The sequence below is a fragment of the Malurus melanocephalus genome, unplaced genomic scaffold (genome assembly GCF_030028575.1).
Source record: "Malurus melanocephalus ecotype Western Australia unplaced genomic scaffold, MMel_1.1 scaffold_189, whole genome shotgun sequence".
Classification (NCBI taxonomy): Eukaryota; Metazoa; Chordata; class Aves; order Passeriformes; family Maluridae; genus Malurus; species Malurus melanocephalus.
Window position 1 is genome coordinate 317,661 of NW_026623421.1, and position 16,998 is coordinate 334,658.

The 16,998-nt window shown below is 38.5% G+C and overlaps 1 protein-coding gene across 14 annotated transcripts in view; it reads left to right on the forward strand.

The window, feature by feature from the left end:
* The window catches only part of THRB (thyroid hormone receptor beta), a 155,162-nt gene that overhangs the window by 122,958 nt on the left and 15,206 nt on the right, over positions 1–16,998 (forward strand). For all 14 annotated transcript variants that reach the window (XM_057373181.1, XM_057373185.1, XM_057373190.1 and 11 more), the window contains one exon: positions 15,682–15,782. In XM_057373181.1, coding sequence (XP_057229164.1) covers positions 15,682–15,782 — 101 coding nt within the window. The remainder of the gene's footprint in view (positions 1–15,681; positions 15,783–16,998) is intronic.

Genomic DNA, 16,998 nt, shown 5'->3' on the forward strand with positions numbered 1-16,998 from the left:
GTCTGGGATGTGACTGATGTTATGAAAGTGCAGATTTGTAATTGCTCAGAAAAGCAGTGATCTAATTTTTTTTCCCAAAACCATGAGAGGTGGCCGAGATAATTCAGGCAACAACAATAAAATATATAAATAGGAAATAAAACATTTATTTTGTAACATGTAAAAATTTTTAATATAAAGCTAGGAGTTGATAATACAGACATACAAAACTGTGAGGAGTTCAGAACAATATGTTTAAACTTTGCAATTATATGTTTAAATGTGCAACATTTTTTTACCAAATACTGAATTTTTATTCATCTTTATGCATGAAGTCTGAGCAACAATCAACATAAGATCTTTCCCATTTGGTCCTTTAGAAGCAGCACTCTGCCCTGACTGATTTGAATGCTCTGCAATGCATCCCATGTACCGAYGCTGCCGAATCTTTTAGAACTAGCATGCAGGGGCCCTGTCTGCAGCACTGTGATACCCAGGACTCTAGATCAGGGGTGCATGGTTTGGAAGAAGTYAGGAGAATAGGACTCTTTCAGGTAATATGCCACAGCAGAGTAAATTGCACTGAATGATAACTACTTTTCTGTGTCAGGGACCTCTATTGGTTGGGCTATAGAGGATCATCCACAGGATTTTTGTCTTTCCTTAACATTTCTGTGGGTTCATTTTGATGGATTCTGTAACTAAGCTAAGTCACAAGAAAAGTGCAGCTTAATGGAGGTATGTCATTGTTTGTAATTAAAATTCTTAGTCATAATTTGTACAACAGGAGTCAATGAAGAGCTGAATGGTGTAGTGTAAGGTGGTCTCTTCTGGAGACTCCCCCTTTCAGGCATTCTCARCGTGATTTCTGCATACTCAGTTAATATCACTGACTGCACTACTCTTGCTTCTGATTTGCACTAGACTGAGTACATTAAAACCTTTAAGCCATTTCAGGCGCAATTCAGGCATTACAACAAGTAATTTCTGCCTTTTTTAGAACAATGAACTAAGGCATCAGACTGTGAGAGGATCCTCTCCTGTTACAATATCAAAGTTTCTGCTTTATCAGTGGCCTGTTTGCTTGAATTGAAGGGTTTATTCTGACGATGATTAACTTCCATGTGTTCACATCGTCAGACACTTGTGAACTAATAAAATTCCAAGTGTGATACTACATTGCTGGAGGCAACGAAAACTCAAYATGACATGATGTGAAGACTAATACTCAATTCGGAATACAAGACAAACTKTTAATATTATTCTACTCCAATTTCAGAGTTTTGATAAAGATGCTGTCTGACTGTCTTGTATCAGACAATTTAATTCAAAGGCATACATGAAATAAACCTACGGGATTGGACCTTAAAAGACTAAAATTAAAATATTTTTTGAATATTTCCATTTTTTAAATATTTGCAATGTTCTTTGAATTGATTTGTTTCCAAGGGAACAACAATCTGCTGTACTATAAACCTCTTTAATATTAGTATATCACAGGTAAGGAACCCACATTCCCTGGCAATGTTTATAATTTTTTTTTGTTTTGGTAAAGTCTTCCATTTTTTGTTTTCTCCTCATCCTTCACAGTTTCATGTAATTTAATTTCCTTGCAGTGTTACAGCAGCTCTTGACAAAAATAGTATGTATGACATTTCTAAGCATTATTGACATAGCAATAGAAAATAAGAAATGTTTGAGGAATTTATTTTGGAACAGAAAGTAAGCCACAGGCTGTGCCATGTTGAAATACCACTTCCTCAGATGCCATCCTGACAGGAGCAGTCCTGTCTAACCAAGGTTTCAATTCTGTTTAGTTTTTCAGTAACAAACCTAAATACATCAGAGGGGCAAAAAACAAGAGAAGAAGAAAGTCATGGGAATTTTGACTTAGTTGGCAAAGCAAATCCTATGTRGGAAAAATTCCCACTAAGAATTTTAAGCCTAGTTCTCCAAAACTTTTCTGGGTGGTGTAAAAGTATCTAGGTATTCTGCTCTGTTAACCTGTAAAACAGAGCCCMACCTCTCAGAGCTCTACATACATTTCTCTTGGCAGGGGATCTTTTTGTGGCCAATGAACAACCCAGGTACTGTACTTGGGAATGTTTTATTGGGAGTGTGGAGAAGTAAGTTCGGCAAGGTCTRTGTGTTACGTACACTATGGTTTACCAACCCATCACCTCAGCAGGAATAGTTTGGGGATTTCAGTGTAAACAACTATTGAAGAATTTCATATGAAACACAGGCACTTTTTATGATCCAGTCTCGAAAAATGAGATCCTGCATGAGACATGCTTTTTATCRCAGACAAAGTCACTGTTTATAAAATCTAGATAATGAGCCTGAACTGAAATGAAAATTTACTTTTGTTTGCTTTTTTACACTGTATTTTTCAATGGTATTTGTTSAGTTAGGTAAGGGTAAATGAAAGAGGATTCATTAGGGTTTTACTTGTTAGAYTTCAGTAACTGTTAGTGCTCTTAATGAAATAAAATGTTTGTTTAAATTRTTAGAGTTTTAGCAGAATAAGGTCATTTTGGAGACAAGGTTATTGACATCAGTAGCATTGGTCTCAATAGAGTTCAGCTTGACTTACCAAATGTATTATTATTTTATGAGCAAGTTAATAAGAAATGCATGTAAAAGATGCTTCTTTTATTGTTAGAGGGGGGAAAAGGACTCCAAGCATGAATTTTGATTTCTCTTATCCTTGGAAGGACTTGTCCTTATTTTGGTACTAATTAGACATTAACTAGCAATGCTGCTTATTTTGGGAGGTTAGTTACAGTTGTATGTTGGAAGGGAAAATGTTTCTCTGATGGGTCTTTTCATTAGTCTGAAACATTAACCAATATTGGWTAGGGAAGAATATGTATATGTCATGCCCGGTTCTTACCTGTTGCTCTGAACTTTTGAGGACTATTTAAGAGTGTGTTCCTTGAGATTGTTAAATGTATGCTTAAGATCCTAGAAGAAAAAGGGACAAGTTACACTGTCCTTTTGGCAATTCTTTAGTTTAAAATGAGCTAAAAGGAAAGATCTCATTATTGAATCAGTAATAATTCATCTCCCTAATAGTAAGAACAGATATTAGAAAGACATACCATTKTGTTACTGTGCTGTAAAGAAGAGGCACATTTTTTCCTAGTAAAGAAACAAATAACAGCTAATAYAGTTAAAAATAAAACAAAAWTTTTAGATTAAAAAAAGGCTGATTAAAGAAGGTATATTAACCATATTGAAGTTTGGAGTGCATTAAGTATTAAAATACAGTTTTTGTTTTAGTGGTATTGACATGTTCATAGTTCATAGATGAGCCAAAATGAGCAAAAAACCTTCCTTCATTTCCTCGCTGTTGTCAAAAAAGAGTCTCTTCTAAAAGTACTTCATTACTCAAACAGAAAAGATAACAAAGCAGAATAGCAAAACAATTAGCTTATTGATAATATTTAAGCAGTGTTCTTTTTGTTGATTATATTAGTTTGAAGTTTCCCACCTGTTGAACTCAATAGAAATTACTTCTTTAAATCACTGAAGTTTAGAAAAGCCGCTTTCCTGTAAATGCATTACCAGGCAGTGGGGAGGATTGTGTATGTGTGGAAGGCTGGGGAGATTCATGCATGTAATTCTGTAAAACAAAATCAATAAAGCTGATGACAGATTAAGTTGCTAAATTTTGTAAAACAAGACTACTGTTTGTGTCATCAGCACAGCACTATTGGATTTTCTATGGTTTAATGCTGAAAAACAGGATTATTGATTTTAGGATTTTCAGCGTATCCCCTCTGGGAGTTCTTAAGTAGTCTTTATAATTCTTCACACTTAAGTTGACAACTACGGTGACATAACTGTGTCCTTAGTAATCATTTTCTAATCACATTGGAAAAGCTGGAAATGGTTTATAAAATGATTATTCCAGACAAACGGGGGAACAGGAGGGTTGTCAGGATGTCGCTTCTTTGTCTGGTGGTCATTGCTACCTGACTGCCATCTTCCCTTGGAATTAACTTACAGTCACAGATTAAGACCTTTGACTGTCATAAATCTGCTTCCCAATATGTTTGACTGGCAGGGGAGTTCACAAGCCGTCCCAATATAAATAGGATTTTAGCACATCAGGTGCTGCTCCGAAGTAAAACGGGCTGTTTTGCAGTCGACTTTGTTGGTGTATATTCATTGCTCCTCTCCCGATCCATGTGTATGCATGCCTGCGTGTGTATGCATGTGTGTGTGTACGTAAAGTAGAAGCTGAGATAGGCTAACAAAATGAACTACTGTATGCAAGAAATATATGAAGTGCACCCAGCTGCCGGTAGCAATTGCTACATGCAGTCCACTGATTATTGCACATATATTGAAGATAATCAGGGTTACAGCAGTTGTGATGCTCAGGTCCTGCACAGTAACAACATATATATGGAACAGGCCTGGGCGGTGAATCAGCCTTATACCTGTAGTTACCCTGGAAACGTGTTTAAAAGCGAGTACTCTGACATGGACATGGCCCTGAATCAGTACAACCAACCTGAATATTTCACAGAAGAAAAACCTACTTTTTCTCAAGTGCAGTCGCCATCGTACTCTCAGAAGAAAGGTAGGGGCATTTTATTTAAATAACAAAAAAAAATAATCTCTGTTTTTGTTTTTGTTTTGCTTTAAACTTATAGTTGCATCAGTTGGCTCAGATGCATCTTTGAATGTGAAGGCTGCCTGTTCAAAATTGAAAGCAGCAGTAACATAGGTTGCTAGGTGATTGTAAGGTTTTCGGTGAGYGATGAGGATTTCCAAGCACTTTTTCTTAATCTATTAGAGACATTTGCAAATATGTTGCTTTTTTTCTGCTTTCCGGGGCTATTAAGTTCCTTTGCTATTCACCAGTGAGCTCGATAAGAAAGTTTCTCTTCTGAAATGTCGTCATTATATATTCTGCATCTTAAAGCTGTGTTTCTGATTACATACAAATTGTGCAAGTCCTTGTTTTCAGTAAATGTGAACTCTGTTTACTCAGCAACTCAGGCAAAAGATTTTGAAAATAGGACTGTAAATATGTATGGGGAAATGACTGCGTTTGAGTTACTGTMTTCTAAGTGAAAACCATGAGTTTCTGATTATGCAGAGCTAAAAAGACTGAAAAWGCAAGAATATATCTATGCAAGAAAGATGACTTTGCATCCAAAAGATTTATCTAATCAATATGTTTGTGAGACATGTGCAGTGTCTGCTTTGTCAGGGTTAAATCATTGCCGKTTTTTTAAATTCATTCTTTTGCTTTCAAGTAAACAAAGGACATTTTAAAAGAGACCAAAATACCAACAAATACTTGGAAATGTTTGCCGTGTTGTTTGTTCTGAACTTGRACTACTGAACTGACGCATACAGAGTATACATTCTCTGTGTTTCTTTAAAATCACATTATTAAAGAAGAAAAATAAACAGTATGTTATATCAAAATAATGTTCTTTTCTGATARGACCAGTTTTTCTCTATGCAGTTTTTCAAAATCCATTTACTCCTTTTGAAGTGTCTTTGTAGTGAAAAGCAGACTGTTTCGTTTTATTAACTACTTAGAAAACTAAAATATTTTCATTTGGGCAGAAAATATTCATTAACCCTTGGTGCAATAAATTTGTATGACTGATAGAAAAAGTCTTAATTTTATATTTTGAACAGCATCATATTTCATAATAAAGAAAAAATCTTAAATCCTTCTTGGAAGCTTTAACAACAGGATCAAATTGTAAGCTAAATGTAGTTGTGGATAATGCATGGTTTTGTGTTGTGCAGTATTTTAAATGCTTTTTAAGTCTATTTATCTGTTGGTTGCTGGGTTTTAATTAATGAACTAATAGTTTTTGCAGACTTCTCCCAGTCTTATTTTTGATTAAAGAAAAATTTTATCTCAGGATTAACTCAGAAAATATAAAGGCTTTCTGTGGCAAAGTCACTGAAGGAATAAATTTTTCATAATAGTAAATGATATAAAAATAATGGATCCACCTAGATCAGAGCTTTACATTATTTCAGTATTCAGACACCCGATATCTGCCCTGGGTAAAGTTTTTGTACTTGTTTGTTTGAAAGAATACAGAGTTGTTTTTAAAAACTGCTTGTCTGCCCTTGTTTTCTACCGCCTCAATTTCACTAAAAGGTGGTGRTGAATTTCAGCGGAAGCCGACTCTGAGGCAGTCTTTTAATTGATCATTTACAGACTGAGCAAAGTATTTTGGGATTCTTTAGAGCCTTATTACTGTGATAATCAATAAAAAGTGGCCTACCTTCTGTCAACCTTTGCAAATGTTGAGTTTCTTAAGCAGAAGAGATCTAAAATGCATGGAACATGTGCATCCTCTCTTTTCTTTTTTTTTTTTTTTTTTTTTTTTTTTTTTTCATCTTTTAAGCAAGCTATCATAAAACTAACGAATCTTTTAATCCTGTCCGAAGAACAGAAGGCTTTTCACAGGGCATGTGTGTCTATATTGATCCAGAATTGATTGGGGGAGCGAGTGAGTTTGTTAGAGAAGCCTTGGTAATAGCCCATTAAAGCAAAATTAAGTCCCTAAACAGGTGTTCATGAGGAGTCTTGATTGTTGCAGTTGGTATTTTTGTTAGTCCCCTGAAATTTGTCATAATCTCAATAATATGCTGTTCAAATCAGATTGCACATGGACTCTTTTCCTATCAGAATTTTTGCTAGTTACTAAATGGTTAAACTCTTGTTGTCCCTCTGGGAAGAAAAAAAAATCAACATTTTATATGCTGTGAAGCTTATAATTTATGAAAGGATATTTAATTGCTTCTCTATTTTTGTGTTACTCTGAAAGAATTCAGAAAATAACTTGAAAAYGAAGAACCAAAAACCCCAGCAATGTGTCACTAAGGGGGAAAAAAACCCCATCAATAAAGGTTAGCCAGTTATTCTAAAATATAAGAAAGCTGCTTCAGTTATTAYAGTGCATTAAAAACTATTATTTCCTGACTAACTGTCAGAAATTCTGATGAAAAAATTAAATTTTAAAGAAAAGAATTGTCATCCAGAAAATCAAGAGGTGGAGATGTGGGTTTAGCTTTGCATCTACTTGTTGCTCCATTACCTTTTGTGCTCTGGTGTAYGCTGTTAAAAGGTGACAGCACAACATTTGTGCAAGAGCTTACAGTTTTATTAAAGAAGCCCTTTTGGACCTGATCCTACCCTAGGAAACAGACAGCCAGATACACTTTGTTTTCTGCTGTGAAATCTGATAAGCGCAACAGGGCTCACTGTCGTGAGAACAACGTGCTATTCTCAGTTTTGCCCCAGAGAGCCTAAACTGGAATATTTTTCTGCTCATATAGTGCTGCCAGCCATGGTGAGCTTGCAGCACTGCATGCTGGATGGGTATGCTCTGGGGGAGCCCGTGCCCCCCTGCCCTTGTGCACAGGCTGAGCAGACTGGCAAAAACATCCCTCGATCTCTTCACACCACCTRTGCTGTGAGGAGGAGTATACAGTGATAGGGAGGAGATAGTGCAGTTAGGAAATCACAAAAGAAATACGTACTTGAGTCCAGAAACCTCAGTCTCCCCATGTTTGGTGTCCATACAGTGTTTTGGACATTTGGACAGCAAGGGAGAAAGGTCTGCAAAGTTAAAACTGGGATGAGTGTTGGCTTTCACTTTCCTTTGCACRGTAATTTCCTGGACAAGGTTGATGAAAGATGCCCACAGGAGTCTGTGAGGTTAGGCTTTAACTTCAGATTCTGTGGGGGCAGAGAGCAGTAAACAGAGGCTGCTGGCCAGACCAAGGGTTTGCAGGGGGGAATTCTTGAGTTTAGGCTGTAGCAGAACCGGCTCTCATCCCTGCAGCTTGTCTTGCTTCCCAGACACCAGTGAGGGATCAGTGAGGTTAATGCTGTCTTTTGAAGGGCTCCTGGAATGGTGGAAGAAAGAGGCTTTGAAAGTTGTTTTTATTGTTGTAATCTTTATCATATTATTTGCCATAATTATTTCCCTTTGTAGTTTCTCAGGCAGTTAATGTGCAACTGAGAATATATACTATGTGAGTGCTAGAGTATGTGACTGAATGAATCCAAACTGAGTTCTCATCAATRTGAAAACATTAGGGTATTTTCTAAATAGCTAAGAAAATGCAACGTGAAACTTATGCCAAAATGTCATCTTGTCAGTGCACAGAGTGTGTGTGAATATAATCAGTTTACAAAAACACTAAGAATTTGTCATCTTGGCCTTTGGAGCAGAGCAGCTCCCAGTATGTTAACGWTTATTCAAGGCTTAAAAGTATTAATTTTGCCCTTGACCACACATCTCAGGAAATATCACTAAGAAAAATTGCATAAATCATCATGCATTTGGAGTTACATTTCTTTCATAATAAAAAGTCAATGGAAATAATGTGTTTTCATCTCCTATACTGTTACCTTTCCATAACCAGATGAAAGATGAGAAAATGAAGTAAGTCATATTTTGCTTTGTTCAGTGAGGTTTAGATTTCTAATTAAATAACTTCCTTGCAATACTAAKATATTGTCTCTAAAAACATTTAAATAATTTGAAGGGTGGGGAAATGACATGATCTGACCCTTAAAGCAGTGTATTTTGTACCTGCAGCTGGTAATGGTTGCAGGTTCTATACTGAATTCAGAAGTTTTAATGATGACACAGTTTGGGCTGAAATGTTTTCAGCACATTCTCTGCAAAAACACTGTTGTTGATAAGGTTTCTGACTCAGCCCAAGGAACAGAGCTAATACCCTGAAAAGTCATTGAGAGAAAAGGGACTATAAAATGTTTCTGATTCGATCTTTGCAAAATCTTTTGCCAAATTTTAGTAATTTTATAAATCWAAGAATGTCAACAAAGATCAAAATTGAGGACAAGCAAGCCAGTTAGCTAAGAAGAAAAGTGTGAATCTGTTCAGCAATATTCTCAGAGTTTCCAAGCTCAAAGGAGAAATAAGCCATTTTTCTCAGTGGGAGTAATTTAAAGAAAGTGGGAAACAAGGATCCGTGTTTCAGCCTAGCCTTTCAGATCAATGTTGATAATAACACAAATAAGAATGCAGTATGCTTTTTCTCTCTCGGCTCTATGCTTTCACCAACAAACACTCCATTTAAGTTTTTTCTGCAAAAGTACATCAAGGATGAATATGGCTGGTCCTTGTAATTTCTATAATTTGTAAAGAGTTCAATGTGACTATAAAAGCAGTAGAACAGCAGTTTCAATTTTAATACTGTTGGGGATTGTAAAGGTAGTAATTAATTTAATCTTTTTTTATTTTTGTACTGCAGTGTCTAGTAAGTGAATACCAGCTTACTGGTAAGTCCTAACTCCTCATTTTAGTGAGTGGCCTCTAGTCATGCAAGCCATATCAGACAAGAGAAAGAAAGATGACCCTGGCAGTGTACAGTGAAAATTAAAATACTGAACAATAGTATTGAAATGCAAGTGTCCTTCTACAATAGCAAAAAATGGCATTTTCTGACTGCAAGCTATAAATCTATGGTGGATCGGGAACAAGCTAATGATGAACATCTGGTATACAGGCATAATTTGTTTGCATCAATGTTGCTCATATCCTTGCTTGRTTGTCAAATACTGTTTGGTTCTATAATTTTTTAAGGTGTGGATTAATTCCCTAGGCCAATATCACATTATCCGTACAGATCTAGAGATATAAAGTATATGCAATGATACTTTAAAACTTAAATTGGTTGTTTACTTTTGTTGCAATATGCTTTTTCTGTTGTTTTTGTTAATGTGTAGCAGGTATAGAAGGAAAAGAAACACTATAATTTTCAGGGTTTGTTGTAATTTAAATAGTTTGCCTTGTGTGGAGCAATAGCCACCAAATGTCTCATTTGTGTCTCTCCAACCCATTACACTGTGCAGGGTCATATAAGCTGCTGCAAGGCATCATTCCTGAAAATAGTAATTCAAGAGTGTATGCACACAGTATTAATGATGAAGTACCTCCGATGACTGCATAGGTTAGCAGATCTCCTTCTGTCCTTAAGGCTGCTTGGGGCAGACAAATGTACAATTGTACATTTTTCAATTGAAGGGAATTGTTTTCTGCCACACCTCTGCAAAGCTACAGTTGTGATTTAAATCGCTGTCAAGATTGGCTATAATGGATTATACGACATTTTCTTCTAGAGAGGGGCAACTGGTCCTGCTGTGTGCTTAGCCTTGCCAAGACAGTAAGATTAGGCAGACTGGCAGGTGGGAGTCTGGGGAACAAAGGTGTTACTTTAGGCTACAGGGCTACAGTGTCTGCACCAGACACGGCAGATCAAGGTCATTCGCTGTTAYTGTCCACTCAAAACAAAGATACAAGGTGGGCATTGGGATAAACATTATTGTTATACTTGACAGTTAACTTGGAGGATCATACAGGATGCGACAAATGACAGTTCATGAGGATGCTGAATACAGCAAACAGAGGTTTGAAACAACAAGGAACAATATTGGTTGTTTTTGTGCAGTTCAGTGAGGTTGATGTTGCTCTTGAACAGTTCCTCTTAGCCATTTACTTTGTACGTTTTGACCAAGAAATAAAAGATAAATTATGTCCCCCTGAAAAAAGGAACCTAGCAATGTTYCCAGGAGATTTGTTATCAGACATCCTTCTTTAGTGAGAGAGCAGCTGGGTTACTCTGTCCAGACAGCATCTGCTTTTCCGCATAGGGGTTTTTACTTTTGCTTCAGTATTATTACACACACATGAAACAAAAGTACTTGTTGATAGGAAACACAAGTTACTAGCAGTGGTGCATAGAGTGAGACARATCTGTTGCTCTGCCCTTTCTCAAAACATCTAACAGATAACTTTGCTGTCATCCATGGCTTCCCCAAGAGTCTCCGCTCACTATTTTTCTCTTCTGTTGGTACCACGTTTAGAAAAACAGTGTTGAATTTCTTCCTGCTAATGCTGTTTCTAACTCTTARAAGCAGGAAAAATGTACTGAGTCTGTTTATCTGCACATCTCTCAAATAAAATTGTATTGAATTTATACAGAGGTYATACAGTATATTTAAAACTACTGGAAATTACTTGGAGTGGACATTACTGTTAGTAASAACTGAATGTAAATCCACTTACTCCTTTTGCAGTGATGTCTGTCTGAATGGTATTTTTTTAAATACTACTGAAGGTTCAATTTTCCCACTCTGGGTGAGTTTCTGATCTCGTTAGCTGTTGGAAGGAGTGTTAAAAATATAGCAAACTGTAACAGAAAGAAAATATATTTGTATTGCACAACTTTGTTGCTAGTGATCTCTTGGGATAAGATTTTTCTATTGAAGTTTCCTGTTGAATCCCTCAACGAGTTCCAAATGTGTGCTTCCCTTGTGACATGGGSTCAATCCTGCAAAACTGAACATAATATTTAGGTAGCTTAAGTAGCTGGCACTTAATACTCCTGATGCAAGAAAATTTGGAATCTTGARTGTAAGGTTGGTTGCATGTAAGGATGGCATTCTTAATTTCGTACTAGGGGTGCCTGTAGCACTGTCTACTGCCAGGTTGGAAACTGTTTCCTATATTGGATAAAGTCATGAAACTCCAAGAAGGAGATGGGGGCGCAGTGRTCGCATGCATGACCTACTGTATATATTTAAGGAATCGGTTTAGACATATGATCTTCTGTTCTTCCAGTAGAACAAGTTGCCATTACATGAGTAGCACTAACCAGTTTGTATAATTAATGAAATGTATTATATTAATGAGATATTTAATTCAGAAGCAATTCTTGAAGAARATAACCAGGGATACTGAATTTTAGAGGACATATTCTACCCTACGTGAAGTCTGTGTTTCATGAATAGCAGTAACCAGCAATAACRAGAAGCTATTGATCTTTATGAGAAACTTAGGGGAAAATTCTTCATTGCTTTGCTGTATCTTCTGCCCACTCTATCAGCTCTGTGTTGTGTATATGTTGCATGTGCAGAGGCAGGTGTGAGCAGAGTGGGGGCAGGATAGAGATAATGGCCTCTGCTAATCCCCCACTGGCATAATGTCTATTAGGAGTCAGTGATGTAATTAGAGTCAAAAACCCTGCTGTCTCTCATCCCTCAATGTAACATGGCYACCAGTCTATCCAAGCATAACTTGTTCATTATGGAGAAATTTAGCCTGCATGTAAATACGATCTTTTGCTGTCTTGTAGACTGGCTTGATAGAGCATTAAGATCTCAGCTCGTTCCCCCACTCTCCTTTCAGATGTCAGTAGGAGTATTAGCAGAACTGAGTTGTCTGTGTCCAGGCATGGCTTCCGAGTACTACTGCTTCCTYGTTTTAGAGAAGAGGGATATATGTTCCTCTATATTTGAGATTCTCGCAATTACAGTTAGACTAGGCCATGCAAATGCTTTCTGCCCTCATTACTTTCTCCTGATTTGCTCCTCAGCCTTCATAAAGTTTAAGCATTTTAAGCTGCGTTTACTTTTGTCTTTGATTTGGGCTTTCCTTTCTGTAAAACCRCTGGAAGCATAGCCTTAGGAATGCATTTTAATTTAAGCTGTTACTGAGCTGACCCTCTGGCATGTTTGTTGCAAAAAGATGATGGCCACCCCTTTTGCAGCATCCTTCAACAGCATTCTGCTGCTCTGAGTCTTGCTGCTGGTTGCCCCCCAAKTGACTGTTGTCCCAAGTCCCCAAGCTGTACCAACCCCTACTGCTGTGAGGGCTGCATTAAAAGCAGAAAGCTTCAAGTCTGGCCTTTATGTATGGTGCTACAGATGGCTTCAGCAAGCCAGTGTCAAAGGGTAGTGTTACAGGCAGCCACATCCAAAAGGCTCTTCTTCATTGCACTCAAAAATTCCACTCAGACAGCTGGCAATGAAGCAAAACTGGGAGGGGTGTCTGGAACACCAGATGAGTGTGCTATCAGAGCAACCTAGACAGGCTAGAAAAATGGGATGAGAGGAATCTCATGAAGTTCTTCAAAGGCAAAGGCCAATTCTGCACCAGGGGAGGAATAATAAACACAGTACTTCAGGCTGGATCCCAACTGGCAGGAAAGTGCTTTGCACTGAAGTACTTGGGGGTTCCAGTGGACAACAAATTGAACATGGGCCAGCAGTGTGTCCTTGAAGCAGGAAGGTTGATGGCATCCTGGTATAAATAAGGAAAATCATCACCAGCAGCTGGAGGAATGCGATCCTTCCCTTCTATTCAGTTCTTGTGKKCTACAGTGTTGGTGTCCYGTCCCGCTTGGAAAGAGGGAGTYGGGGAGGATTCTTTTAATAGATTTTTTGGACAAAAAAATGAAGCGTAAACGCGGCAATATTATATCTGAGAACTGTTTATTGGTAAAGAAGGGTAAGTGTTCTTACCACTTCTTACTAAGGGGGGAATAGAAAAGAGGGAAAAGGAGAAACGGAAAGAGACAGAATAGGAGACATTGTTACTGCTGTACCTCGGGCACCCCGTCGACGTCGGCAGGAGGAGTGTGTGTGTGCTGCGAACTGCGAGGAGCCTGCGCGGCTCCAGGGGCGGGCTGGGCGCGATTTCCAAACAGCAGCGGCTGCGTGTCCTTCCCGTCGGCGAAGACGAATCCGTGGCTACGGGCACCCTCGTGAGATAGCTGCGGCTGCTGYGGGCAGGCTGGGGCTGCGGGCACCGCCGGACACACGGCTGAGGGCAGGGAGCTGCTGCGGGACCCACGACAGCGGCTGCTGCAGGCGGCGGCTYCGTCGGGAAGARCAAACACGAGGTTGTCGCAGGGTCGAGATGCCTCGGGGAAGCGGCGAAACAAAGCGCAAGGAGAAGACAGGTGCGAACAGGGAAGGCAGGACCACAGGGAGAAAAGGAAAAGCGAGGGAGCGGGGGGAAGGCCAAGGTGACCCTCAAGGCGGCCCCCCGCTACCTCCAAGAACTCCAAAGGAAAATGGCCCCCGTTGTGTCGCMGTTMGCTGYTYTTATATGCCTTGCCTTCCCATAGCGTGATTTCTCGTGCGYTTTTTCCGCGCGCTGTTTTCCCGGGCTTCCGGGCATTTACCTTACCARCAAGGGGGGCAGGGCGCTTGCAGAGCASCRRGGGAAGCTGTCTGTGCCATGASKGGCTGCCAGGCAAAGCCTCCTGAGGGACAGAGCTCCCWGYAAGCACACTACTCCCGGAAGCCATCTTTTACCTCGTGGAACATATGTTGAGGCATGAATAAGAATCAGACTGGTCTCTGACAGTTGGGTCCAGTTCTGGGCTCCCCAGCAGAAGATGCAGACATCATTGGCTAAACCCAGCAAAGGGCCACAAAGATGATGAACTGGAGCATCTCCTCTATGAGGAGTAACTGGGTCTGTTGAGCCTGGAGCAGAGAAGGCTCAAGGGGGCACATCAGTGTATATGAATTTCTGATCCCCCATACTGTAGAAGACCCAGGGGGCACATCAATGTATGTAAATTTCTGATCCCACATACAGTAGGGCCAGACTCAGTGCCCAGTTACAGGACGAGAGGCAACAAGCATAAATAGAAATACAGGGAATTCCTTCTGAGAATAATAAAGCAATATTTTCTTTCCACTATGAAGGTGATAAAGCAGAGCAGTTGCACAGATTGCCCGGAGAGGTTGTGGAGTCACCATCCTTGGAGATACTCAAAAGCTGTCTGGGCATGGTCCTGGACAGCTGGCTCTTGGTGGCCCTGTGCTGAGCAGGGGTGTCAGAGCAGYAGATCTCCAGAGATGACTTCCAACCTCAGCCATTGTGGGATTCTGTGAAATGTTCACTACACTCCAGTAATCTTACACAGTTTACAAATCAGGTGCACTTTCTCCCCTCAAAGGGAATCTGAGATCTCTGTTACATCTTCACAGTGAGATTTGTCAKAAGATAAAGTTATGAACTGTAACTCCATGAGTTATGAGTCATGAAAACATTGATTTTGAAAGGTTTRTATTTTACCTTCTTTAAAAGTTATCTGTATTTACAATTACTTTTTGGTTGCCGTCAGAATTGCTTTGGTTTTTTGCTCAAATTGAAAATATGTTTATGTTATCAAAACAAATGTCRTTGTGGGAAAAGAACCAAGCATTGCCAATTTCTTTCACAGCAGGAGTATTTTCACTGGCTGAATCTAGTAAACTGCTTTGAAGAGAAAATTTCGTTCTAATACATACATATACATACACCCATATATTTGAATGTCCATGCATTTTGCTTTAAATTTGGGCYATGTTAAGTGTTTCTGTGAAACATATCCAGGGCAGGCATGATCAATACAGCTTGGGCTATATGTTCGTAGTACCTCTCTGCTTTGAAACAAACCATCTGTCAGCAAATATTTCTTACTACCAAGTTCCTATGTCACACTGAAACCTGGGATCTCATCTGTAGTGTGCAAACATACTACTTTTTTTCTGATATGTAGAACAGAAATATATTGTATGTCTTAACTGCTATTTTATTATTTCACATCAAATCTTTTGAATTAATGAATATTTTCTGAGGTAGTATTTCACTTAGGAGAGAAAAATCATGTTCCAACTTTTCCCTCTTGATCAATAGACGCTAAATCAGTCTGAAGAGTGGAAGATCCTATCAACTATTTAATTAAGTCTGCATAAACTTTTATTCAGGAAATTCAGTGAGTTTAGAAGAATGACACTGGTWGATCTGCAGTGGATTTTAATCCGATCTTTTTATATCAAATGTGTTGTATCATTTTATATGGACTTTACATGCTACATCTTTTTCTTTGCAGGGTATATACCCAGTTACTTAGACAAGGATGAGCTATGTGTAGTATGTGGGGACAAAGCCACCGGATATCATTATCGCTGCATCACTTGCGAAGGTTGCAAGGTAAATGGCATAGTGGGAAAGTGGGAAGCAGAAATAGCTCTCCAGCTCCTCCATTATACAGACTTCCTGAACTGTGCTGTCAAACCAAATAAAGACAGATTAGAAGCTAATAAGAACATCCAGTACTCATGATAAGCCTTATCTGGCCATGCTGCTGYTCTTCATATGCATAAGGAATGTAGTTGATTTTTGCCATGTTTGCTTCTGAAAAGAAAACAAGAAATTTAGATTGTTGTTGTTGCTGTTTAACAGTTAGATTATACATTTCCATTTTTAAATATTTCTTTAGCCATGTTCTCTGCCAGAATACATGAGCATGTTCCCAGTAACTCCACTGAAGCTGTTTATGCAATAGCTGACATTCTGCTTATGGCCATGAAGAGTCTGTAGTGATTAGCAATGTTCCAGTGCCTTGCATCATCCCTGTGAAGAGGCAAAAATCAAAATCCTTTCCACATGCTCATACTACACTAAAACCTGTCAATTTGGGAAGCATTGACACCCAATTAAAAGTTTCAAAAAGATTCTGACTTCTTTAACTTAAGCATGTTGAAATGTGCCTTCAGCCTTAAATGGCATCTCCAAAACTACATGCAAAATTAAACTTAAAAAGAGATTGCTTTGGGCAAGTAAATAAAAAAATTGAGTAACAGAAGCAGGCACGTCTTACATGATTTCACTGCCATGAGTTTGCCTGAATAGCTTAAGATTCTGTAAAAAGGCTATTCTTTCCTGCAGAAAATAAAAATACTGTTTTTCTAAACAAATGGGACCACAYATGCCTTGGACTAGTGTCATGAGACTAAGCCACAGAAGTCTCATTTTGTTCATCCACAAAGTCTGGAACATTTGGATCTGAGATTTTGGGTTTGGATTTGCTTTAGAGCCCCTCAGCACARTAACTCTTGTATTGAAGTAGTTCCGTTGGTTGTCCATCATTGCCCTAAGTTATGTTTATGAAATGCACAGAGACCTAAATATCCTATGTATAGCAGATCCAGGCAGTATTCATAATGATTTTATACTTAGGCTTACATACAGTGTATGAAAAAATGCTTATACCTTTAAGAAGAACTGTGGAACTGCACATGTGATTCTTACACATTTGCATCATGTATACAGATGATAAAAATATGTAACATGTACAGATGCAACTTAATTCAGATATAATGGAAAGTAAGCAGCTTTATAAAGTATCCTTAGCTCCCAGCTGGAC